Source organism: Ovis aries, chromosome 13 (genome assembly GCF_016772045.2).
Source record: "Ovis aries strain OAR_USU_Benz2616 breed Rambouillet chromosome 13, ARS-UI_Ramb_v3.0, whole genome shotgun sequence".
NCBI classification, from domain to species: domain Eukaryota; kingdom Metazoa; phylum Chordata; class Mammalia; order Artiodactyla; family Bovidae; genus Ovis; species Ovis aries.
Genome location: NC_056066.1, coordinates 10,586,037 through 10,612,126, shown reverse-complemented (window position 1 = coordinate 10,612,126; position 26,090 = coordinate 10,586,037). Strand labels below are relative to the sequence as shown.

The 26,090-nt window shown below is 49.1% G+C and overlaps 2 protein-coding genes across 9 annotated transcripts in view; both read right to left on the bottom strand.

The window, feature by feature from the left end:
- LOC101107122 (ankyrin repeat domain-containing protein 26-like) overlaps positions 1-3,460 on the bottom strand; it is a 78,737-nt gene extending 75,277 nt beyond the window's left edge. For 3 of the 4 annotated variants that reach the window (XM_042230430.2, XM_060397171.1, XM_060397169.1), the window contains exons 1-3: positions 3,176-3,460; positions 393-507; positions 59-232 (exon numbers count right to left, since the gene is read on the bottom strand). In XM_042230430.2, the coding sequence (XP_042086364.2) occupies positions 59-232; positions 393-507; positions 3,176-3,408 (522 nt within the window). In that variant the 5' untranslated portion in view covers positions 3,409-3,460. Of the gene's footprint in view, positions 1-58; positions 233-392; positions 508-1,763; positions 2,736-3,175 lie in introns of those variants that run through there. The other variant, XM_060397170.1, reaches the window with a different exon arrangement.
- A 4,532-nt stretch (positions 3,461-7,992) lies between these two features.
- Positions 7,993-26,090, bottom strand: part of NINL (ninein like) — a 97,583-nt gene continuing 79,485 nt past the window's right edge. For all 5 annotated transcript variants that reach the window (XM_042230427.2, XM_027976494.3, XM_042230428.2 and 2 more), the window contains 7 exons: positions 22,619-22,723; positions 21,536-21,605; positions 16,081-16,239; positions 15,295-15,408; positions 12,159-12,329; positions 10,756-10,869; positions 7,993-8,950 (listed from right to left, as the gene is read on the bottom strand). In XM_042230427.2, the coding sequence (XP_042086361.1) occupies positions 8,759-8,950; positions 10,756-10,869; positions 12,159-12,329; positions 15,295-15,408; positions 16,081-16,239; positions 21,536-21,605; positions 22,619-22,723 (925 nt within the window). In that variant the 3' untranslated portion in view covers positions 7,993-8,758. The remainder of the gene's footprint in view (positions 8,951-10,755; positions 10,870-12,158; positions 12,330-15,294; positions 15,409-16,080; positions 16,240-21,535; positions 21,606-22,618; positions 22,724-26,090) is intronic.

Below are 26,090 nucleotides of genomic sequence, written 5' to 3'. Positions count from 1 at the left end.
TTCTGGTTTAGAAAAATGGTTTGCAAATATTTTGTCAATAAAGTTAGTTGAGCTCTACCTTGTTCCTGGCTTCTATATTGGCGTTATAGGAAAGCAGCTTTGCTGCGAGTGATATATTCTGGCAAAAGACAGCATAGTGGAGAGCGGTGTTGCCATTGACATCCACGACATTTGGGTCGGCACCATGCTCCAGCAGAAGAGTCGCACACTCCTCTTCTTGGCATTCTACGGCCTGTCAGTGTTGTGCCAAGAAACAGAGTGTGAATTCTAGGAATTCAAAATAAATAGTCCACAAGCTTCACCCGTTCCCTATATTTCAATGAGATAAATTCGTTTACTCTCAGTAGTTGAATCTCATCCATCTCATGTGGACATGGTTCGCTGCCCCATACCTTCATCAGCGCGGTCTTGTTTTCGCTGTCACAGAGGTTAAGCAGGCATTTTCTCTCCAGGAGGAGAGCAACCACCGCTGAATGGCCATAGGCACAGGCCAAGTGGAGTGCAGTCCTATGAAAGCAAGACAAGTTTTTAGGAAACTGTAGTGTTACTGTTTCAAAACAAATAACTGTTTGTGTGATTGAAAACACTCAATTGTATAGTACTCCTATCCCTCTGAAACAAATATTTCATTTTCTTCTGGAGAAAGAACAGCACATATTAGTTTAACTCCTCTTACACAGTAAAGAAAGAACAGTCTACTTGAATAGAATGTGTGAGACCTTGAGATTCAGCTCAACTTGGGTTTAAATTTGACTTTGTCACTTATTAGCTGTTGCTCACCCTCTCTGTACCTCAATTTCCTCACCCACAAAATGGAGAGAGAGTAGTAGTTATCTCACAGGACACTGCTGCGATGCTTAAATGAGATCCACGCACAGCGTTTAGAACCATTCCTCGCACAGATAACAGCTAGTAATTGTTAGATTGTATTATTATATTTACTACTATTACTACTATCTTACAAGGACAACATACGAATGAAGTCAAAGGATATTATACCTCCTTTGCAGATATGTTTTGAGGATTGGAGACAACATTGTACTTCGATGATTCTAACATGCTCATTTCCTCACATTTTAACATCTCTGACATTGGAATATAATTTATAATTCACAGTCTTTGCAGCTATAAATTATAGCATTTTCGTTTGTTCATTTCTCTTTTTTCCTGTTGGTCTAATTCCCATGAGGTGTTTTCGTCTAAGTTTGCTTTAGAGATGATGTATGTTATATATTATTACAAAATACAGGTGCACAACACAATGACCCACTACTGCATTTAAAGGGACTATAAAATATTAGCTATATTCCCCATGATGTACAATATATCGTTGTAGCTTGCAGGATTTTAGTTCCCTCACCAGAGATGCAACCCTGGCCCCAGAGCAGTGAGTCTTAACCACTGGACAGTCAGGAAATTCCCAAGATTCCCCTGACTTCTGAAAAGGCTGAAAGTGTCACAGGATACCAATCCTCACAAAAAATTCTAAATTAAATTGAAAATGACAAATTATTTTTATCTGTGCCGCATTCCTATTAGCGCCAGAAAGACAAATCCTGTCTGCTCATCCAACTTCCCTACAGACAGCTTGATCTACAGAGATTTTTAAATTTGGGGGTTGCTAAATCAACTTTCAGATTTCTTTTCTTCTTTTTCTTTTTTTTTTTTTGGCAGAGGGTAGGCGAAACCCAGGAAACTCCAGAATTGTTGCCTTTGAAATCATTCTTAGAAAGGTCTCTGGGGTGGGATATATGTATACTTACAATTGATTTATGATGCTGTACAGCAGAAACCAACACAACATTGTAAAGCAATTACCATCTAATTCAAAAAATATTAAAGTTAATAAACAGTAGAACTAGGGAAAAAAGAAAATGTATAGATAGGAATTTCAGTTTTCTTCTGGTACTTTTCTCACCCTGTGTATTTAAAATTTTTCATCCATACTCCATCTGAAACTTGCTGGGGAGATAAAAATCTAGTTACTTTTTTCTAAATAGTTACCAGGTTATTTCTCCACCATCTACACATAATTTATCTTTCCTAACAGAAAATGTCACCCAGCAAATTTTGATATCTAAAGGGGCAAATCTTTGCCTACTACACAAAACTTTTAAGTTCATCACAACAGTTAAAGACAGCATGTGTAACCCAAAATCTTTAAAATCACGATATGTTTATTGGTTTAAATATGGAAAGACCATATATCCTAAGAAAATGTCCTCCTATTCAAGGACACAGCCAGCTTCCTACTTCAAAGCTGTCTTCTAAGGTCCTTCAGCAAAGAGCATATGCACATAAGTGTACACTGATATAAAATGGATATTGAATTGTAGCTGAAGAATTTTTAACCCAGAAGTTGACCTGGGGATTATTTTTCTTACTATGCAGTTTTTTTGTAATATATAACATTATGGTATAAAAATGTGTACATTAAAAATAAGATGCTGACAACATCAAAAATCTTTTCACTGCCAATATCCCCAATGGACGATCCATGGGAAGAAGAGTTTTCATAAATCACATGAGAAAAACAATGTGAGAGCCAGGGAGTTCCAGAAAATTTCTTGAGGGCTATAGAACTTGAGAGCTCTTGCTGCTGCTGCTGCTAAGTTGCTTCAGTCATGTCTAACTCTGTGCGATCCCATAGATGGCAGCCCACCGGGTTCCCCCATCCCTGGGATTCTCCAGGCAAGAACACTGGAGTGGGTTGCCATTTCCTTCTCCAATGCATGAAAGTGAAAAGTGAAACTGAAATTGAAGTCGCTCAGTCATGTCCGACTCTTAGCGACCCCATGGACTGCAGCCTACCAGGCTCCTCCGTCCATGGGGTTTTCTAGGGAAGGGTACTAGAGTGGGGTGCCATTGCCTTCTCCTATTCATGAGTAGATTATGTTAACACATGTATAACAACAAATGAAGAGGAGGAGGAAGAAGAAGGAAAAAAAGATGCTATTCATGTTTTATTTCTGTTCTGTGATTACTGATATTCAGTTAAATCACTTTAAAACGACCAGTAAAGTGCTCTATAAGGGGAATTAAAAGCGGGTCCTAAACCAGCTAAGGCTTTTGCAGCCTATCAAGTCTGGGGTGCTGGATCCTACAAAAGTGTCTGCGAGCCTTGGAGGGGAAACTCACAGGAGGGACCCCTGCCAGGCCCTTCCTCCCCGCTTACCTGTTCATCTTGTCCTTGTCGTCCAGGCCATTCTTTCCGAGCAGCAGAACCTGCTGCACTTTGGCTACGTTGCCTACACTGGCAGCTTTGTGGATCTTTCCGAGGTCCCTGTCTCGGATGTGGTACCCGGGCTGGAAGCTGGTTCTATGATGACCTCTGTCTCTCCCCGGGATGGTGAAGGAGCCTAAGGGCGACTTGCCCTTCTTACTCCTGAGGTCAAAAATCTTCTTCATCGCAGAGCCTATGGGCTCCAAACACACCTCACCTCCCCCTCGGCTCTTCACAGTCCCCTAAACCCAACACAAACACTACAGGTAAGCCAGAGCCGTCCCGCCACAACCTCCCAGCTGGGAAGCTCAACGGTTTGGAATCTTCCATCCCAGAATGATCGTTGCTAAGCGACACCTCTAAACACATTGCCCGTGTGCCAGAATGCCCAGTACTGGAAGTGCATTTTTTGAAACAAACAAACAATATCACCAAGCCCTTACCTAAGGTAAGAAGGAAAGAGAGGAAACTGAAATAAACACAGAAAGGAAAGGGACATTACAACAGATACCTCAGAAGTAAAGAAGCATAATCATAAGGGGCCATTATTATTGATGAACTATTACAAATTGGAAAACCTAGAAAATAGATAAATTCTGAGAAACATACACCCTGTCAAGACTAAAACAAGAAAAAATAGAAAAACTCAACACTCCAGTAACAAATAAGGAGATTCAAATATTAATTTTTAAAAAAAATCCCAAACGTTAAAAGCTTAGGACCATTTGGATTCAAAGCTCAATTCTACCAACATTCAAGTAAGAATTGAAAGTAAGACTATGCATAAAAAACACTTGACAAAATTCAAAACCCGTTCATGATAAAAAAAATTCAATAAAACAGAGATTTCCTCAATATAATAAAGGCCATTTATGAAAAGCATGAAAAATGAAAGTGATAGTCGCTCAGTCGTGTCTGACTCTGCTATGCCATGGACTATATAGTCCACAGAATTCTCTAGGCCAGAATATTGGAAGGTGTAGCTTTTCCCTTCTCCAGGGGATCTTCCCAACCCAGAGATAGAACCCAGGTCTCTTGTAGTGCAGGCAGATTCTTTACTAGCTGAGCACCAAGGAATCCCAAGAATACTGGAGTGCATAGCCAATCACTTCTCCAGTGGGTCTTCCTGACCCAGGAATCGAACCAGGGTCTCCTGCACCGCAGGTGGATTCTTTACCAACTGAGCCAACGGGAAAAATAGTCTACTTGGGAAAACAGCGTCTGATAGTAGGAAAAGCAGGGACCAAGAGGCTTTGACCAGGATGGCTGCCATCTTTAAAAGAAAAAAGCCCTCTGTCCTGTGGCTGATTCATGCTGATGTTTGGCAGAAACCAACACAATACTGTAAAGCAATTATCCTTCAGTTAAAAATAAATTAAAAACAAAAAAACACCTCTCCCTCAACTATGCTGCCCCCTTCACCTGCAGCCTCAACGGTGCTCAAGCCACAATCGAACACCCTGAAGGAGCTGCCCAGCCTCACTCTCTCCTCCTCACCACAGCCTAGATTTGCTCCCTCACTCTGGAGTTGATCTCTCTGCCACAGGAGTCAAGAGGAGCCGAAATCAAATGGCTTGCCTACGAGTGAAGGGGGAGAGCTCTCAGCACTTCAAGTCACGGGTGCTAGATGGTAAGGTTCAGAGAAAGCTGCCAGTGACGTTACCAGGGTATAAACATCACATGGTGAGGCCACGGGCTGGATCCTCACTGGAGGGAAAAAGAGCTCAAGAGCTTCAGTCCCTGATCTGTCCCCACAGATGGGGAGGGGGGTGAGTTGACGTGCATGCAGTCACGGGCTGTAGTCACTTCCCGGTAGGGAGCGGACTCCTGCCCTGTGTCTGTGCGGCTGACACACTGCTCTGATTAAATGTATCTCAGGTGTGGAGGACAGCTGGAGCGGATGCTCAACCTGCCTCAGCCTGGCTCCCAGGAAAGAGCAATGAGCTTTTCCTCTCTTCCCAGGTAGTGGCTGAGGCTGGGAAGAAGCAGGAAACACACATTTGCTCAAGAGCACATTCCGATCCAAACTCACAGTATAGTGTCAACCTCTCATTTCTGATACCGCAGGACAGGCAACAGCCAACCTGAAAGGTGGTGAAATTGGCCCAGGTCTGAACCTGGGTGTGTGTGGGGTGGAGAGAGAGGATTCGTTATCACGGACATGGATGGGCCCTGGGGCTGTTTTCAGCCCATGAATGAGGCTGAGGGATGGGAGAATTATTTCTCCAGGATCGAAGCAAGTGCAGCCGGCAGCTCCAAGCAGTCCTTGGCCTGCTCTGTCCACATCTGCTCCCTGGTTACTTTCTGAAGCTGTCAGAGCACAAGAAATCTGTCTAAAGGAAAGTGGGATGCTGGCATTCAGATGCTTAAATAAACCACATCTGTAGCAGGGCAGAACCCAGGGCCATGTCTGGGCCCTCAGCTTTGAGAAGAGAGATCATAGTCGTATGTGGATAAGACAAAGCTTGGGATGCTGGAATCCTTTTGATTATTATTCTGGCGCTGCCCCTAAATGAGCCTCAGATATTTCAACCAATTTATCTTCTCCATTTCTCTGCGGATCCATGGATCTATCTCCTGTCTACTGTGATCTCAGCCTGCAAATTAGACTGTTTTCCTGGGGAGGGAGAGGGATAGCCCTCACCCAGCAAGGCCGTTCCAGTACTGATTTGGCACTAATATAAACTAACCCCCACAGTGATAAAGAAAAACCAAGGGTGCAGCAGAAAGAGTCAGATTTTGGTGGCAGGCAGGCCGTGTGTGTGCAAATCCCAGCTCAAATATTAGGTTTAAACCCTCAGCCTCAATTGTCTCATCCAACTTTATGAAGTTGTGGGTGTTAGAGGTTATCACGGAGAGTGAAGGGGCATTTTGTTAAGCGTACACGCGGCAGCGGTCACTACTCTTGTTCATTTGTGCATGATCACTATTTCTGCAGAATCAGGGATGCGCTGTCACTAGGTGGAATGCTAGTCTAGTAAGGGTGGACACTAGGTATAATCAAGGCAAGGCTGGGGAGGAAGGAGGGGTCCGGCTGCTCTGGAGAGTGGGCAGGAGGCAGTGGGCCTGGAACAGGTGGGCACCAGGCCCCAGACCCCAGGGTGGTGAGTAGAGGAAGGCTAATGATGAAGGTTCTCGACTGAAGAGGAGCAGAACTCAGGCCTAAACACGTCTGCCTGGACGAAACAAAGTACCACTGGACCAGGGCCAAGGAATGTGCTGCTGGGGAGGGGACAGAGGGGAACCCATCTCCCTGATTCCTCCAGCAGAAGGTGAGTAGCTGCTCCCCTCGGGGAAGCTTAAGTAACCTCACCAAAGCCACTCAGACAGTAAGCGATGGACCCAAGGTTGAAAACCATTGTCTTTCCTACTGCACAGCATGGGGCACTCTGCTCAACGGGCTGTGGCAACCTTGGATGGGAAGGGAGTTTGGAATGAACACTGGACTATGTGTATCTTTTTGAATTATAGTTTTCTCCAGATACATGCCCCAGAGTGGGATTTCTGGATCATACAGTAGTTCTATTATATTTCAGCTTTTTAAGGAATTTCCATACTGTTCTCCAAAGTGGCTGTACCAATTTACAGTATTACCAATACTGTAGGAGGGTTTCCTTTTCTCTACACCCTCTCCAGCCTTTATTATTAGTAGACTTTTGGATGATGGCCATTCTGACCAGTGTGATGTGATACCTCATTGCAGTTCTGTCATGCATTTCTCTGATAATTAGTGATGCTGACCATCATTTCATGTGCCATCATTTCATGGCAATCTGTCTATCTTCTTTGGAGAACTGTCTATTAAGGTCTTCTGCCCATTTCTATTTTTTATTTTTTTGTGTTGCCCATTTCTAAATCAGGTTTTTGGGTTTTTATTTTTTTGACATAGAACTACATTTGTGTATTTTGGAGATTAATCCTTTGTCAGTTGCTTCCTTTGCAGATATTCTTTCCCTCTCTGTTAGTTTTTTGTTTTTGTTTCCTTTGGTGTGCAGAAGCTTTTAAGTATAATTAAGTCCCATTTGTTTTTTATTTTTATTTTCAGTACACAAAGACATGGTTCAAAAAGGATAGTTCTGCAATTTATGTCAGAGTGCTTTTTTTTGGCTGTGCCATGCGACTTGTGGGATCCTAGTTCCCTGATCAGGGATTGAACTCAGGCCCACAGCAGTGAAAGTGCCAAGTCTTAACCCTTGGACTGCCAGAGAATTCTCTCAGAGAGTGTTCAGCCCATGTTTTCCTCCAAAAGTTTCCATTTAGGTCTTTGATCCATTTTGAGTATATTTTTGTGTATGGTATCAGAGAATGTTCTAATTTCATTCTTTTACTGTGGCTGTCCAGATTTCCCAGCACCACTTACTGAAGAGGGTTTTCTCCACTGTCCATCCTCGCCTCCTTTGTCATAGGTTAAACAGCCATAGTTGCATGGAGAGAAGAGTCCACTTTATGTTGTTGAGTCCTCCTACCCCAGATCTGATCTTTCCATCCATTCCAGCGGTTTAAGGTTTTTCTCATTCAAGCACGTAAAGTAAAATAAATGTGCAGACGGATGGAGGGGAGGGACCGTGCAGCAGCTTCAGGAAAGCGGTTGCCACCAGGAAGGGGAAAGAGGTTGGCTGCAGTAGAACAGGGATTGGGCTTCTGTCCAAGATGCTGTAACAATGACCTTAATACCTTTGCACGTTTGTGTAACACATATGAGTGCTTCCTATAGAACTATTTTTCTATATATTTGAAATATTTTAGTTTAAAAAACATTTAGAAGTTAATCGGTTTTAATAGAAAAGGATTTTATTGCAAATACAGTGACTTCATATTACAGTAGTTTATTCTGATACATCAAATGACCATACTTTATGTATATCTTGGATATAAAACTATACTTTTTTCCTTTTTTTAAAAAAAACCATATCATACACTTTCCAGTGTGACGACATTTCAATGAGGAAAAGATTGCATTCACAATGGATACCATCCTCCCTGAGTCCACAGCCCTAAAATACCAGTACTGTCTAAACTCCCTCGTGGTGGAACAGGCCCTGACAAAAAGGCTTCCTTCCTCTACCCCTTATCGCCAGCTGAAAGTCTCCGAAAGTGCAGCGTTTCTGGAGTGTCTGTATCGATCCACCAACGAGAATGCCAGTGACTAAACCCATAGCACTAAATAGTAGAGCCCTGACTTTGCACTTGAACCTCTGTAGCCAAGGTCAGAAGTGCAACATTAAAATTGCTTTATTTTACCATTTACCTTGCTGAGAACCCCATAATCTGTTTTGCTTGTCAGTAGCAAAATTTGGAATATAACTCTGGAAGTTACCCAAGGACCACTGGAAAAAAAAAAAAAAAAAGTAGTCTTTTCCAACCTGTTTCCCCAGCATCTGGCATACAGACCTTCATTAAATGCTTGTGAGATAAACAGGATCACAATCCTCGTCTATCCAGGGGTATACACCAGCGAGCCACAATAAGCTACAGCGTCACAGTGGTTTACTTTAAAGATGTTCTTTCAAAACGGACTCCAGGAAGAAAAGCAGTCTACACAGCGAGGGATGCTGTAGCAATCTTGCTGAGTAGTTTGTTGAGAGCTCTAACTTTTTCTTCCAAGAATCGGGATTTTTTCTCGGCACCTCGTTGCTTCTCTTCAGTGACCTGAAGTGCTTTTGCCAGGTGAGCATTTTCCACATAGAGCTCCTTGAGCAGCAGATCAGATCGGGTGTTCTTTTCAAACTGGAGAGGGGAGAAAGCCACAGTGTACCGCATGTCTAACGCAGCCACACCACGCCACCAGCTCTCCCTTCCTATTCCTCCATACACGTTCAGACTAGTTTGGGGAACCTTACAAATCAGAGACATGTTGGATGCAATGACAGGTTTTGTTATCCTGGCATGAGAGAGGAAAATGACGAACTATGTGGTAGAGAAAATTTAAGCCAACTTTGTACAAATTGATTTATCACGAAATGAAGACAAGAAGACCCAAATGTGGAGGCCTGCAAAAGACAATGAGGAAACTTTCTAGAGTACCCAAATGATTGCCTTATCTCAGTGTGCTCTGCAGGCCCACAATGTCAGCCAAGACGCACAGAGGCACCTTGGGTGCCACCCACACGACACTGACAGGGGCTTCAGTGATGGGGACACAGGATACACTAGTCAAGATGCAAAGACGCAGAGGTCCCGGCTTTGGGCTTTGAAAGTCTGCGCTGAGTTCACACACTCAAGTAGCTACCGAGCAGCTCTGCGGGCCAATGCTGCCCGGCCACGGCCCTGCTCCCACAGGCACGTGTTCTAACGGGAGGAGGAAGCAGCGCACGCAGGGTCAGGTGGCGTGTTAACAGAGAACCCAGGCGGGGGGCACACGGCTGAGCCTGAGGTGCACAGAGAGGCCTGAAGGAAGCATGGGGGCATGGGGGAGGCTGCCCGGCGCACACCTCCCAGGCAGAGGCCAGTGCATGCGCGGTGGCAGGACTGGCCAGGAGGCCCGTGAGGACGGCAGAGCCGCCACGCTGGCTGGGCGAGGGGCTGAGGGCAGGGGGCCAGGTCCTGCACAATCTTGGGGCCACCGGGGAAGCCGCTGTCTACTCTGGGGCAGGCCGGCAGCTCCGACGTATCTAAGGAAGACTGTTGCTGCTGAGGGGCTGGCAGAGGAGAGAGGAGCCCAGCTGTCAGGCCCAAAAGTTGGGGCGCGGGGCGGGCAATGGGAGCTCTGCTCCGCACGGAGGGCCGTGCTCAAGAGTGAGACGGGCCCCTGGGTGGGCGGGCGGCTGGGAGCAGACAGCTCGGAAGGGGCGCCTGTCATGGCAGCAGAGAACTCGCTGGGAGGACCGGGGCTCCGGAAGGCGGTGCTGAGGAGACCGGAGAGGGGGCGGCAGAAGCAGGGCTGGGCGAGCTGAGCGCACGGCCATTTCTCTGGGACCTTCTGGTCTCACGGGGACCCAAGCCCAAGTCACAGCTGAGAGGAGGGGAGAGGGGCTGGGGGCCAGAGGCAGAGCGGAAGGGTCCCCCAGACAGGGGTGTGCGGGAAAGGCGGCAGCTGGGACAGTCCACCCCTACCCGCCCCCCCAAGCGTGTAGGAGCCTCAAGATTTACTTGCGGTTGAGGTTTTACCAAGAGTGACTGGGGGGTAGGGGGGTCACCAGGAGTCTGATGGCTGGGAAGGAAAGTGAGGACCCTGGGGCCGAAAAGGTTGGAGGGCGGTGGTGCTGGCAGGGCAGGGGCTACACAGGTGGGCAGTGAGGGTCTGGAGCGGGCAGCCTGCATGGAGTGACTCAAACTGGGGACCCGCGGCTCAGGGCGCTGCAGATAAACCACATTCGGTCACTGTGGAAGAGAAGTATTTCCACAGATGCTCACATTTCACTTCCTGGAGCGCCAAGCGGACCTCATAGGACAGCAAGGCCGCTCTCCCCTCTCTCTCCTCTCTCCCTGCCCTCCTCTCCCCTTCTCAGCACTTCCGCAGGACGCAGGGTTCTCTTGGGTCCTGTCTCCCTCATTAGCTACCCGGATGCCCAAAGGAGGCCTCCATCACTCACCTGTTCCTTCAGCTCACCCACTTTCTCTTGGAGGAGCACTTCCATGTTCTTCAAAATCATTTCCACCTCCTCCACCTGCTCTTCTGCTGCTTTCAGCTGTTTCTCATGCGCTTCCTGAGTAAGAGGAGGTGAGAGATCAGCACGCGGGAAGGCAGTGGCACCCCACTCCAGTACTCTTGCCTGGAGACTCCCAGGGACGGGGCAGCCTGGTGGGCTGTTGTCTATGGGGTCGCACAGAGTCAGACACGACTGAAGCGACTTAGCAGCAGCACCAACAGCAGAGATCAACACGGTACGTTTTAAAAAGAATCATCTCAGGCTTATTTACTTTAGAATGGAAATCAGCTGAAGTGTACAAAATCTGAGTATCTGGCTAACCTTTCATCCATAGGGAGGGATGCTTAGAAATGTCTCACAAGCCACAAAGCTGTATTTCTCACTGTAGTGTGAGCAGATAAGAGACTCTTTGTCCTAGGATTTTAATCCTAAATGACTTAAAGTTGAGTTTCCCCAAACATGGTAGCCTTTCTAGAGGATCTCTGACTAAATTTCCTTTGTCAATAATCTGTCCTAGCACAGATTATCTCCAGCACAACGTGCTATAAGGCTGTTCTTCGTTAGAATTTGTGTTTTACAAATGTCAGACTTTACCCACCTTTCCAATCTTGCACAAATTCCTTCCTCAGGAAGGCACCTAGCCCTCTGCCCCTCCTCACCCTCCCACTGACCCATGAACTTTGAGGACCCAAATGTGCTTCCCCAGGGTCGCACTTTGAGGTGCTCACTCACTGATGCCTGAGAGACTGCTCTGAGGTGGGAACCACTGCCACTGAGGTTGAAAGAAATGGAAGCACAGAGTTAAATCACTTGGCTCAGGTGGTGGAGCCAGGATCCAGTCCCCCGCAGTGCACGTGCTGAGCCACTGTTCTGCTGCCCTTTTAAGGCAGCAACTCTGTTTCTACATGTGAGCCTGGCACACAGCAGGGCTCCCCAAGTCCGTGCTGTCACTGCGCTGATCTCTTGTCCAACCAGCACCCCACACCCCTTGCTGCTTTTAAACATGCCAAGCACAGCCCACCTCAGGACCTTTCACCTGGCTGCACTCCCGAAGAGCTAGCCCTGCCCACCCCTCTCTTGTGGCCCTTCTATCACCACCTTTCAGGCCTGGGAGCAGGTCACATCTGTGGCTGGCTACAGACACACGCAGCCCAGAAAACAGGCTGGGGAACTTCAGGGTCGGCCACTCAATGCCCACCAGCTCCCAGCGGAGGCCGGGTCCCGTGGCTTCCATAAACATCCCACATAGTGGGATGGGCTGTCGGGCCGTCCTCCCCTTGGCACCAGAGAGCCTACTCACCCTCCCTGTCACCCCCAGCTGGCCCCCGAGCCCGGTCCCCACTCACCTGGGCCTCCTCCTGGAGCCGCCGTGCCCCCCGCCGCTCCCCTTCCAGCAGCCGCTGCAGCTCGGCCACGCGGCCTGCAGGCACGAGCTGTGCCATCTCCTCCCGCAGCTGCCGCACCTGCTGGGCGTGCTGTGACCGGGCCAGCTGCAGCCTCTGGGTGGCTCCATACAGCTGCCGGGGAAAAGGCACAGCGGTTGTGGGTGACTGCCCAGAGCTACAGGGTCACCACCAGACACAGAACACTGCCTCTCTACCTGGTAGGCCACCCCAGAGGGGAAGGGCGTGTCCAGCAGAGCCCACGATTTCTAAAGAGTCCGTTTATCTGATGCCCACACTCCATTTCCTGATAGTTCAGACGGTAAAGAATCCGCCTGCAATGCAGGAAACACAGGGTATGTGGATTTGGTCCCTGTGTTGGGAAGATCCCCTGGAGAAGGGCATGGCAACCCACTTGAATATTCTTGCCTGGAGAATCCCACGGACAAAGGAGCTTGGCAGGCTAAAGTCCATGGGGTTGCAAAGAATCAGATGGGACTGAACGACCAACACAAAGTCCATTCAGGGGTGTTTCTGCACCCTGAGAGCCTGGAAGGTCCGCCTGTAGCCCTCCCTGTGACCTTGTGCCGGATCCTGGGAGGATAAAGTTATTCTGTTCTGTTTACCCCCTGGGTTCTTTGCTGGGTTTAATTCCTTCAATAATGGGACCCACACCAGCCGTGTACAAGCAGCCTCCCTCTAAATGTAGAGCTCACGCTCCTAAGACGGGCTGTGGCCAGGGCCCCAGAGGTGGTTGCACAGCATCTGGCGAGGTGTGGATGTGGACGGACTTGGCCACCTGCTTCCTGGGCACAGAACCCACGGGATTGCTGGCACCAGGCTGCCCAGAGCCTGGCCACTTTCCCTGAATGGAGCGCCTGGGAGGCCACCTAAACACCGTTTACACCACGGGCTCCGGCAGCCTCGTCTGGAGCACACAGAACTGCCCTCTGAGACCCCGTGGATGGGAGAGGCGGCAGCTCTACCAGGGGACCTGCTGAGGGCAGGCAGGGCAGGAGGGCACTGGCCACCCCAGGCAGGGGTGAAACTGTGAGCCACAGCCCCACTCCCTCACTGGCCTGTGTCACCGCGTGTCTGAGGGGCCACCCCGGGCAGTTTCCCTGGACAGACCCCCAGAAGCACACCACACACACGGGTCCAGCGGAGCAGCCGCCACGCTCCTGGGATAAAGAGAGGGGAGGAAAGTTCTCACACACCCTCCACCAGATGCAGCCACCTCTCCGTGGCTTTAGAGCTTCAGATGATCACTGTGCAGTCACTCCAGCCCAGGTCTGAGTCCTGCACACCTGCCTGGGTGCCTTGCTGCCTCCTGCAGCCGATGCTGTGCTTAGCTCTGAAGCCTGACCACAGGCCTCGACATCCACTCTCCTTGGCCCAGCTGAGTGCCCCTGAGGCCCTCCTTGTAAAGCAAGGTGTGGGTGGAGGGGGGCCCTGCTCTGGAGAGCCCTGCTTGACTGCCACTTGAGAAGGCAGGATGTCCCCAGAAGAGAAGCAGGGCCCCTGCAGCCAGGAAGCCAGGGCCTCCGTGTTCTGGGTGCTGGGGTGGGGCAGTGAGCCCCTCAGATGATGGCAGACCTCTCCACCCTGAATCCAGACTGGCCCGGCCAAATGTGGGGCAGTGATACCAAGGAAACCCCCAGCGCAGTGCTCAGCAGCCTGGATGCTTGTCTGCCCTTCCTGGGTGCTTGGTTGCTACGCAACAAGGACCCGATACCACAGAGAGGCCGGTGCAGGTGCCCCTCCCACAGCACCCCGGGATGCCGGCCGTGTAAGCGCCCTCTTTGACGCCTGGCTCCCCTGCTGGCCCTGTGACCTCAGGACCACTCCCTCCCCACGGCTCTGGATGCACCCCCACCTCTGCACCCCCGATGGTCCCTAGATGCCCTGTAAGCGCCTTACTTCCCTTTGCGCACTCTCATCCAGGCGTGTTTCAGGGGTCCTCATATAACTCACCAAATGTGACACCAGCTGCCTCACAGCAGCTGCTCCCGCCTGTGACAGCAGCTGAGTGCTGGGCATCCCCCCACCCCAGCGGGCATGGAAGCCTCCGGCAGCCCAGCCCTGCTGCCCACGGATGGACCTGTCTTCTTCACCTCAAAGGCTCAAACCAGTCCGGCAATTTCTCAAGGTTCCTTTTGCACTACGAACAGGGAAGGGAGCCCCCAGTACACAGAGACACCTTGGAGAAAGTGCCTGCTGACAGTGGGGGGCTGGGCCCACAGGGGTCTGCCAGCCCCTCCCAAGACCCTGGACAGGGAGGGGTCCCACATGCAGACAGACCTTTCTGCAACCTGGGCCATCTGAGAAGTGACTTCTCACACCAGGTGTCCACAGCTAAGTCCAGGGGTCAGACCAGGGGCCAGGTGGGGAACCTGGTGCCAGGCTGAGCAGAGACATGAGGCTTAGAGACCCTCTCTCACAGCCCCTTCCCCCTGCAGACCCTGGCTCTCCAAGAGCGCCCCATGTCTGAGTCCACCAGGGCCTGAGGCCCTCAGGGCACCTCACACTATCACCTCCCTCCTCTCCTCCTGCTCGAGCTCCTCGGAAGAACCAGCCCTGAGTCCCAGCACCTCTCGCTGGCAGGCACCCGCCACCCCTCCTGGGCCCACTCTGCTCACATCTGTGTGTCCCAGCCCGTGAGCTCCCTGCTTGCCCCCCATTGCACCTCTGAGCCTGGCAGGTGCTGGACAAGCGCAGGGCAGGGCATTGGCGGCACTGCCACACACATGCCCAGGCATGTGACACCCGGGCTCTGCCGGGCGAGGAGCGGGTCCCCTCGGGGGCTGCTCCGCCCGCGGCCTGGACCTCGGAGGCCACCTTCCGTGTTCCCTGGCTGCTCCACCTGCAGAGGGCACACCCAGAGGTGCTGCTATGGCCACCTGCCCTCATGAGGGAACAGGCACAGCCCTTCACACGGTTCACTCGTGTTCCACCTGACCCTGGACAGGGCCTGACTGCGTCCTCGGCCTAGCTGTGTGGCCTCCGCCAGCCCCGCGATGCCCTTGGCCGGCCCTCTGATGTGCAGGCTGTCAGAGGCGAGGCTGACCCCCCTCAGCCCGGGACCACCGTGCACACCCACCTGGTCCCGGCTCTCTTCAAGGGCCTCTCTCAGCTGTGACTGTGCCAGTCTCAGGCTCTGACGGTCCTGAGTCACGCGGTCAAGTTCAAGTTCAAGTTTTTGGATTTGGTTACCCTGTTTTTGAATGTTGGTTTCACAAGTATAAGAAGAACATTAGCAATGTGATACGTGCTAAATGCAGAAACTTCAGAAAACAAGAATTACAAATTTAAGTCATCCGTGATCACAGCACACCCAACGTGCTGTAGCTCCTGGCCCTTCCTCCACACACACACATGCTGCCACCATGACATCGTAGGCCATGCTTCCTCTTATAATGTCAGAGCATTAGACACCATTCAAAAACGTGGTTTTTAATGGCAGCACCATAATTTACTGACTTAGTCAATACAGCTGATGTTTCAAAGCTGATTCCAATTCTGTTGTGCTATTATAAACACCAGAGCAATGAAAATACACCCAGCTAAGTCCATTCACAATGTTCAGTAAAGTTCCCACAGCAGAATCATGAAGTTGGAGCACACCAATGTTCTTGACCACTCTTGATGTATGTTTTGCCATAATGACCTCTGGAGAGGTCATCCCAATTTAGGCTCCTATCATCAGGATTTAATTCCTTTCTGTTACTTTCTCTAGAGGTACCAAGCTTTGCAAAAGCTGCTAAAAGTTCACACATTTTTCAGGGCTTGCTTGTGAAGCCCCTCGCTTTACCTGCAGGCACGTCAGGGCTGTCCCTGGTGTTTTAGGCCAGGCTGCCCGCCCCTCCCTGACCCGCCCGCCATTCACCTGCAGCTCCTCCCGGAGCACGGCCTCCTCCAGTCTGTGTGTCAGCAGCTGGACGGTGATGTGATCCTTCTCACTTTGGGTCTGGTGGGTAGAGGCCTCCTCTCCGAGCTGTAGGACCCTGTGGTTGAGCTGGGACAGTTCATCCCTACACTTCTGACTCTGGAACAAAAAGGGAGAAAACATAGGTCGGAAAGTTATTTTTTTAAGCCAGCAGCATCCCAGGGGTCCTCAACCAGGGACACTCTTCTCCCCAGGGGACGCTTGGCAATCTTTGGAGACCATTTTGGTCATCACAGCTGGGGGTGGGGTTGCTATTAGCAACTAGTGGGTGAGGCACTCGCTCAGTGTCCCCAGAGTGATGGGCTCTCAGGCCACCAGGCAGAGGATGAACTATGATCCATCCCCTAAGAAACAAACACTGGGCACCAGGAGCACTCATACCCCATCAACATCCCATCACTGCTCTGGAGAACTGGTATGATTTTCTTATTTCTCCCACGGTTATTTCTGACATTATCTTACACAAGTTGGAGGAAAAAAAAAAAACAAAAACACACCTAGCTAAACCTGAGGCACATGATTCTCTTAAAAAATCTGATCATTGTCATTAGCCACAGCACACTGATGAAATGACCCACTTTGCAGACTGTGGATGCTGGACGTTGGCGGTGTGGCCTGGGATAAACAGCAGCCAGCAGGTGACACAAGGAAGCTCGTTATCTCCAACCATGTTTCACACAAACCATGTTTTACTCCTCTGCTTTTCCCTTGCAATTGCTCTGGAGGCTGAGGGTCTGAAGCCCTCTGTGCCTCGGAGCAGAGTTCATGCACAGCTAGGCGGATGCATCACTGTCGCGCCAGGGTGGGTGTTCCCACCTTATCAGCCAGGCTCGGGGAGGCAGGCAGCAGCGGGAAGAGGCGGTTGGGAACTGCGGGTCTCTCCAGGGTACAGCAGGTGTCTGGGAAACCAGAGGTGATAAAAGCCCTCCCAGAGAGAGTGGGAACTCAGCAAGGACACAGGGTCGGCAGGTGGAAATCCACTACGTTTCTCTGTCCTGACAGTGAGCGTGCAGAAACCCACGTGAGAAACAAAACACCATTTCCGCTCTGGCCTGGGAAGAGCTTGGAAGTCGTTACCCGCCCATCCCAACAAGAACAAAGAGAAAGCTGAGTAGCTGAAAGCCAACAATTCTTCTGAGGCCCATCAGAGAACTGAAGTCACAGGGCAAACCAATGCTCTGAAAACCAGAAAGAAAGACAGGCAAAGAGCATCACAGCTCACCAGGAGCCAAAGGCTGGAGGCCTAAACAAGGTGGCTGCTGTGGGTAGAGCCGGGTCCACAAAGTCACCACTGTCTGGAGACAAGGCTGCTAGCAGGTGATTAAGGTTAAATGTGCTCGCAAGGTGGGGTCCTAATCCAATGGGAAAGTGACTTTATAAGAAGACACAGTGAGAGGGGGCTCCCCACAAGCCTGGAAGGGCCTCACGGGAACCAAGCCAGCCCTGCCTTGATCGTGGCCTTAGGAACCTTGGGACAATAAACCCTGTAGTTTAAGCCGCCTGCTTGTGGCATTCTGTATGGAGCCTGAGTAGACTAGGACCGCGACTGTTCTGCAGTACACAGAGCGTTCTGTTCTCGGCCCACAAGGGAAACCTCCTTCTTTACCAGGTCGGAACCAGTGAGGGGAAGGGGACAGCCCACTGCAGCCCCCTCCAGCTGTTCTGACCCAGGGGCCCTCACCTACTGGACTGGCTAAAACAAGAGTGACAACACCAAGTGTGGGCAAGGATGTGGGGCAGCTGGACTGAGCATGCACCGCTGGCGGGAACAGAAACCCTCAGCAGCTGCTCTGGAAAACAGCGGGGCAGCTTCATACGAAACTAGCCATGCAACTGCTGTTCAGAACAGCGATTGCTCTCCTGGGCATCTATCCCGTGAAACGAGGACCATCCACACAAAGACCTGCCTGGGAATGTTCACTGCAGCTTCTGTGACAGCCCAACACTGGAATCACCCAGCCATCCTTTAAAAGGCGAGCACTAAGACAAGCTGGTTCCAAATTGGGAAAGGAGTACGTCAAGGCTGTATATTGTCACCCTGCTTATTTAACTTATATGCAGAGTACATCACGCAAAATGCCAGGCTGGATGAAGCACAAGCTGGAATCAAGATTGCCGAGAGAAATATCAATAACCTCAGATACGCTGATGACACCACCCTTATGGCAGAAGGCAAAGAGGAACTGAAGAGCCTCTTGATGAAAGTGAAAGAGGAGAGTGAAACAGTTGCCTTAAAGCTCAACATTCAAAAAACTAAGTAAGATCATGGCATCTGGTCCCATCACTTCATGGCAAATAGATGGGAAAACAATGGAAACAGTGACAGACTTTATTTTCTTAGGCTCCAAAATCACTGCAGACGGTGATTATAGCCATGAAATTAAAAGGCACTTGCTCCTTGGAAGAAAAGCTATGACCAACCGAGATAGCATGTCCAAAAGCTGACAAAGGTCCATCTAGTCAAAGCTATGGTTTTCCTAGTGGTCATGTATGGATGTGAGTTGGACCATAAAGAAAGTTGAGTGCTGAACAATTGATGCTTTTGAACTGAGGTGTTGGAGAAGACTCTTGAGAGTCCCTTGGACAGCAAGGAGATCCAACCCGTCCATCCTAAAGGAAATCAGTCCTGAATATTCATTGGAGGGACTGATGCTGAAGCTTCAATACTTTGGCCACCTGATGTGAAGAACTGACTCATTGGAAAAGACCTTGATGCTGGGAAAGACTGAAGGACCAGAAGGGGATGACAGAGGATGAGAGGGTTGGAAGGCATCACTGACGCAATGGACATGAGTTTGAGCAAGCTCCAGGAGTTTGTGATGGATAGGAAGGCTGGCGTGCTGCAGTCCACAGGGTCGCAAAGAGTTGGACACGACTGAGCGACTGAACTGAACTGAAGACGAGCTGTGGGACGTTAATGCCTTGGAATGCCATCGAGTGACAGGAAGAAACTAACTGTGGACGCACAGCAGGGAGCCGTGCTGTGTGAGGAGAGGCGGTCCCAGAGAGCGCATTCGGTATGGTTCCTTGTGTGTCACTGGTGAAATGGTACAAGTTTGGTTGTCCTCTGTCACTTTCATCAAGAGGCTCTTCAGTCCCTCTTGGTTTTCTGCCGTAAGGGTGTTGGTGGGGCTGGGATAGGTGGGCAGAAAGACAGGTGGCGGATGTAGCTGTGAATGAACGATATGAAGGACCTTGTGGAGCTGCTGCTGGGCTGTGGAGACATGAACCTGCCCAGGGGATGAGATCATGTAGACCTGACACCCACATGGGAACAGAAGCAAAGCTGCGGAAGCACGTGGACTTCCTGAGTGGTCCCGTGGTTAAGAAGCTGCCTTCCAAGGCAGGACATTCGGGTTCCATCCCTGGCTGGGGAACTAAGATGCCATGTGCCACGGGGCCACGAAGCCCCTCCCCCAAGAAAAAGAACACCCCCCCAAACTGGGGAAGTAAGACCTACGGACTGCATCAATGTCAATAGCTTGACCGCGATGCTCATTAAGGGCTGACTTGCGCCCCCGCACACCTCAATTTACACGTTGAAGCCCAAACTTCCAATCCTATACAGAGGGACTGCAGTTGGAGATGGGGTCCTGAAGGAGGTGATTAAGGTAAAATGAGGTAGTGTGAATGCGGTACGATGGTGCCCTAATAAGAGGTGACGACACAGACGCATCTGAAGGAGGACCATGTGAGGACACAGGGAGGACAGCTGTGTACAGACCAGAGAGAGGCCTCAGAAGAAGCCAGCCCCGCCCTGACCTGAGCTTCTAACTCCGAGCACTGGGAGGACATAAACTTCTGCTGTATGAGCCCCTCAGTCTGTGGTGCTTTGCTATGGCAGCCCTAGCATACTACCACAGACACTAAAGTTTCATAAAACGTGACCACTGGGCAAACTGGACAAAGCATGTTTCTCTGTAATTTATGTGAGCCTGCAATTATCAGTAATAATTTCAATTTTTAAAAAAATTAAAAAAAAAAAAAAAAAAAAAGAATGCCACATCCAAGCTGTGTGAAGTGAAATGAAAGAAGCTCAGTCATGCCCAACTCTCTGTGACCCCATGGACTATATATAGTTCATGGAATCCTCTAGGCCAGCATACCAGAGTAGGTAGCCTTTCCCTTCTCCAGGGGATCTTCCCAACCCAGGGACCAAAGCCAGGTCTCCTGCACTACAGGCGGATTCTTTAGCAGCTGAGTCACAAGGGAAGCCCTCCAAGCTGTGTGCTTCGGTACGAAAGCCAGTAAGTGAGACCAAGTGCAGAAAGCATTTATTCGTGGCACAAAGGGAGACCAGTGTGGTGGCCAGTGCTGAGCAGTGAGAAGGGCATTCACGTGCAGGCTGAAGGGGCCTGATCACACAGAAAGTCCATCCACTGAGGATGATGGAGACCAGGCTTTCCACTGCTAGAGGCGTAAGTGATAAACACAGAGAGAGAAAGCTAGAATCATCCCTGTGATATTGGAACTGCAGTTTGAATTTATGATTTCCGGTAGAGAGGTGTACAAATAAATATACCTGAAACCACGTGCATGTGAGCATAATAAATATACACTCCCTAGTTCCATGCACTAACTGTATTTGGACATAGTGATGACCCTGGAGCCGTGAGCACCCCCAGTACCCAAATCTTGGTCTCCAAGTACCATTCTGAGCTAAAAGTCACCAAGGATTCCTTGGAGAAGTGGCTGCTTCCAGGGTTGGGGCAAGGGAAGTACCAGATGAACCTGGAATACCATGGGACACTAGAAAGTAAGGAAGTGCTCAAATAATGACCAGAACTCACCACGAGGGGGCTCTTATAGCCAAACCTAGGACACTTGAGCATGAAAATAAATACTGATGGTAACATATTATAACCCATTAAATAAACAGGGAGAACAACTGGGTGAGAGTTTGATGAAGAACAGGACATTCACATCATCTCAAAGGATTTTCCCATAAAATGTTCAGGAATAACCAAGGGGAAAGTAACTTTGTGAAGAAGCCTGGCCAACACCACCTGACCAAGAATCTAAGGACGTCACTACAGCTTGTGTCCCTGGACAGGATGGAATGAGAAGAGGATATTTCCACATAATCTGAATCCAATTCTAAGGAAGTTCTAGACACACCAAAACAACTGCTTATCACCTTCAAAAGCACCAGGTCCTAAGAACAAGGAAAGGCAGACTGAAGCCACACGAGGTCCTGGCTGCAGCTGACGGGGCCACAACCCGTCATATCCACACTGATCCCCCAACTTGGAGTGGGAGGGGGCTGATGGGCCAGCACCTCTTCTAACTTCCATAAAAATGTTCTGTTTCCTTTCTGTAAGTTTGAGATTATTTCAAAACAATAGAAAAGGGAGGGGGTGGTGCATCCGTTTCACACCAGGTGTCAATACTTAACCTGTGTGCAGAGCTCTTCCATCTCAGAGCAGGCCTTTTCCTTGTCTCTCTTTAAGACCTCAATTTCCTTCCTGTTGAAGAAGCAAAGTTAACAGTATCACTGATGAGTCATTGCTCACTGTGGTCACCGTGCTGGCTGGTTTGTACACCTGCTCTCGATACCCTACAGCCACTGGTCTGTCACTGTCCTGCACTGTTATTGTTACTGGTCCAACTGGATCCCAGACTGGGAACCAGAGGAACCCTGCCAGCACTGTAAGAACAAACCCTCCAAAACATTCCTCAGTTGCACAGCACATGTTAATCTCTCTCCAGCACGTGGGAGTGCTCTTCACATCCAGAAGTGTAACGACCAACACAGCCTTGCATTTGCTGACGTCTGCTGTCAAAAGGGTCCCAGCACCAAAGCTACGGAAAATGGTTCCTGGAGGGAAGAAACCTTTCGGATTTCAGAATTGCTGTAATGTAACAGTGATCGCTGGGTGACTATCCACTCTGGATTCCACACTTTAATCGTCCGGCACTTTTATCAAATCAGTACCACATTCTCAGCAGTTTAGAGCTGAGCTTATTTGTATTAAAAAAAAAAAAAAAAGCCAAACCCTTCTTATGAGGCTCTGATAGTGAAAGCTGAAATCTAGCACCAAGTATCCTCTGCAATACACACAGCTCCTGCCTCAGTGCGCAGGCCCCTGCGCTAGACCCCTGAATCTGACACACTGAAATCCATAGACCAGGGATGAACCTTGGACAAAAGCACAGCCGAAATCATCATTAGGACAAGAACAAACAGATTCTACTGGCCCAGGAAGGTTGTAAGAGGCCCTCTTGCCCCTACAGGGATGCAGGATGCCTCCTCTGACCCTCGAGCACGCTATGGAGTATTCTGTAGGATGCCTGAGCCCTCCTGTGCCTATCAAGGCTGGTCGGAGGGCAGCACAGTTCTCTGCTGACTGTTCCTGGAATATGGGTTATCTGTGAACATGTCCCGCTATCTACAGTAATGCCTTCTGAGCTTCTTCTATGATGAGCGAACCGTGTTCGGGATGGGTGGCTGGGGTGGGACCACTGAGCTGGCCCTTACCTCTGTGCAGCCTCTGTCCTTTCTGAAGCTTCAAGCTCTTGTCGGATCCTCCCCAGCTCATTTTTCAACAGAGTGTTTTCTTCAGAAAGCTTTTCCAACTTGATTCTGGATAACAAATTAAAAAGAAAGAAGAGTGGGAATTCCAGGAGCTGGTCACCCGACAGAGTCTGGTCTTGCAATGACCCCTAGCCACACTTTCCTTCCCTGGATGGGGACGCAGGGCACCAGTCCCTCCCTGTATCCAGTGTTAACCTGCTCTGGTCTGCATCTCCCAAGAGAAAAGCTACAGAAAAACAAAGCTTTCTTAGCTCCTAAAAGAGCCAGTGACTAAAGTATTCGGCACCTTGGTTCTCTGTGTTTACAGCTGGCCCATTCCTGCATCTCCTTACACCTTCACTGAAATGTCAGCGTGCTCATAGCTGGCACTGATGCAAGATGCTAGGTGAGAGTCCTCATGGAGTTGTTGCAAGGAAATCCCCCCCAGGGACCCCGAGCACAAAGCTGAGGAACACAAGGACTCAGGAAGCTGAATCCTATGGGGAGTGCCCCCTATCGTACACCTTGAGGTCAGCACTGGAGGAATGCCAGGAGCCAGCACACAAGATCCCACCCATGACAAGGTCATGAGGAGAGACCTGACAGGCAAGGCGGATCAGGACTCGAGGGACTCCCTGGACCTGCTCAAGCATCTACCCCGACACCAAAATCTGTCTGTCTACTGTTTACTATATTATGCCTTTCACCAACTCTTTTGGCATTACCAGGGGGCTCTCCCCGACCACTTTTCTCTGGAGAAAATCAACTGAGGGCTCTAGTTGATAAGTCTCCTGGGCATGAAAGGAATATTTCAATTCAAACCCCTCTGTTAGCATTCTAACTTGCATGGCAGGTCTATCCATACTCTTACAACTAACGCACATGATTGTTCACAACTTCCCAACCATGAAAGGCAGGGGAGCTTAAACATTCTAATAGGCATAGAGCCCTTCGAGGAGTAAAAATTATTAGAATAGTGCTGATGAAGGATTTCATTGTTGAGCCAATGCTTGCTGCCAACTTCCCATATCCCTTACCAATTGTGTGCCTGGAACTATATTAGTTCATATAGTTGGTATGTAGGGAAAATAAGTAGTAGCCTTGGTGTTAGCAACATTAGACCTTTGAGTTAATAAATTTTTTCTTTGTTATAACCCACTGCACCTCTGCCCCATAGGAATGTAACTTTATTTAGTACTTTCTGAGAGTGGCGCCAGACTTTAGAAAAAAACACTTTTAGAGAAAATAAGTTTTCTGGCTGACAAACCTTAATCAGAAAAAAGGGTCATAAACTGTTAATAGGCCTCCAGGCCAGAAGATGATGTAAATCACATAAGACTTTTGTATATGGAAAGGCATGCAGAAAGCAAGCCTGGTTTCGATAAGGGTCAGAACTGCTGACCTTGCATGACTCTGCATCTTCCATCCCCCTCTATGTACCACCCAAGGTATAAAAGCTCTTTTTAAAAATAAAGTTACAGACCAGACCTGTTCCACCTAAGCTTGGTCTCCCCGTCTCTCTCTTTCTCTCTCTCTCTCTCGCCTACTCCATCCATCCTGAGGGAACCCCTGGATCCTGCTGGGGCTGGACCCCAGTAGAGGAAACTGGAAAGATGCCCACATCAGCGGACAGAGGGTGATCCGATGCAATGTGGAACCTTCAGGAGGGGAAAGCAAGTACTGACAGAAGCTGCCCAGGCCAAGTCTGCCTGGAGCCCTTGGCTTCTGATGCTCTTAGTCTCCCTGGAAGGTAACTCCACTCATGTGGAACAGATGAGCAACTGACCAATAAAGATCACGGGGAGACAGCTTGAAACCCATGCCTGCTGCCCAGAAAATCTATCCTTGATATGTGCTGGTGTCACTGACATTTATTCCCCTAAACATTAGGTTTCTACCTGGCATTAGCTTCTGATTTTTTCAATCTAAAAGTACTCAAAGCACATGACCTCATATGTTTAATATTCTTATAATATCAAGCATAAGTATCTCCTTCATAAGCATAAGTATGATTTCATTTTTCTCATGAGGAACTAGAGAAAAATTAAGACACAGAAGTCAGTGGAATTTTAAAAGAAGTGAAGGGTTTCAATGAGGAGAGTGATCTCAAATGAGGTCTGTGTTTTGAACTGTTATTCAGGCTCCTGGATGGAAAACAAAATTGATTCGAGGCAGGTGTGTGTGTGCATTTGGGTGGCAGCAGGGGATGGGGGTTCTGCTTCCAGTTTCCTGGACCTCCAGTAAGATGGCGGTTGCCTTATCCCAGTCCTCTACATTCACCAGATAACCAGAGCCTGTGCAGAGCTGATCATCTAAGGTGTGGTGTCCTCACAGAAGGTTACAGAAACCTCCAGGGGCCTTCAACAAAAACCTGAATGCTGAAACCAGAGCTGTGAGCATTAAGCAACACAAAATGGGGTTGCCCTGAGCGTTACCCTGAGGCCAACACCTACATCAGTGTGCAGAAACCACAATGGGGGCGCGTGTGCTGGGCGGGTTCCCTGGAAGAGGTTAAGTGGTCTCAGATTAAGAGGCTCCCAAGTCTTCTTGGCAAAGGCAAAACACACCCTTTCTGCAGGGAGAACCCTCTACTACAGCTCTCAAGAGTCCCAGAGATAAACATCGTGTGAACATGAGCTCACAACCAAAGGTCACCACAACGTATGTGGGAAAGGACCACTGATGAGAGTCAGAAGAAGCCAAAACAACAGAATTAGATCCCTGATATTGGAATTATCAGACACAAACTTGGGATAAATATTATTAAATGTTTACTTAAATAAAAGATGGAAATAAAAAGTGGACAAGCAAGCAACAAGAAGCTATCAGAAATGATCACGCAGGACCAAATAGAATGTTAGAAAATGAAAAAAAAAAAAATCAATGTCAAAATAAAAGCTCACTGGTAGATTAGATATCGCTGAAGAAAAAATCACTGACCTGGAACACAGAGATATGAAAAAGTACCCAGAACGTGCCATGTACAGAAAAGAAGATGGAAGAAATGGAAGAGAGTTAAAGAAAAGGAGGAAAAGTGAAAAGATCTAATATCATACATCCAGCTGAAAAGGCCACTGAGGGGAGAGGCAATATTTTACAAAGAATATCTGAAAGATTTTCATAGGACACAAATCTATATATTCAGCAGGCATAATTTCTAAGTGCAGTAAATAAAAAGAAAACAGTACCTATGCCCTACGACTCAACAATTCCATTCTTAGGAACACCAGCACCGAGAACAAACAATGGGGCTACCCAGAGCTCCCCCAGGGGTTACCACTATCCCGACTTGGAACAGTGACCCTGGAGGACATGTTCTGGGTGCTGGTGACACAGATGTGTCCAGTTCATCAGTTCTTCCAACTGTATACACGTGTGAATTTGTGTGTGTGTGCATGTAACGCTTCAATAGAAAGTTAAAACGAAAGAAATACAC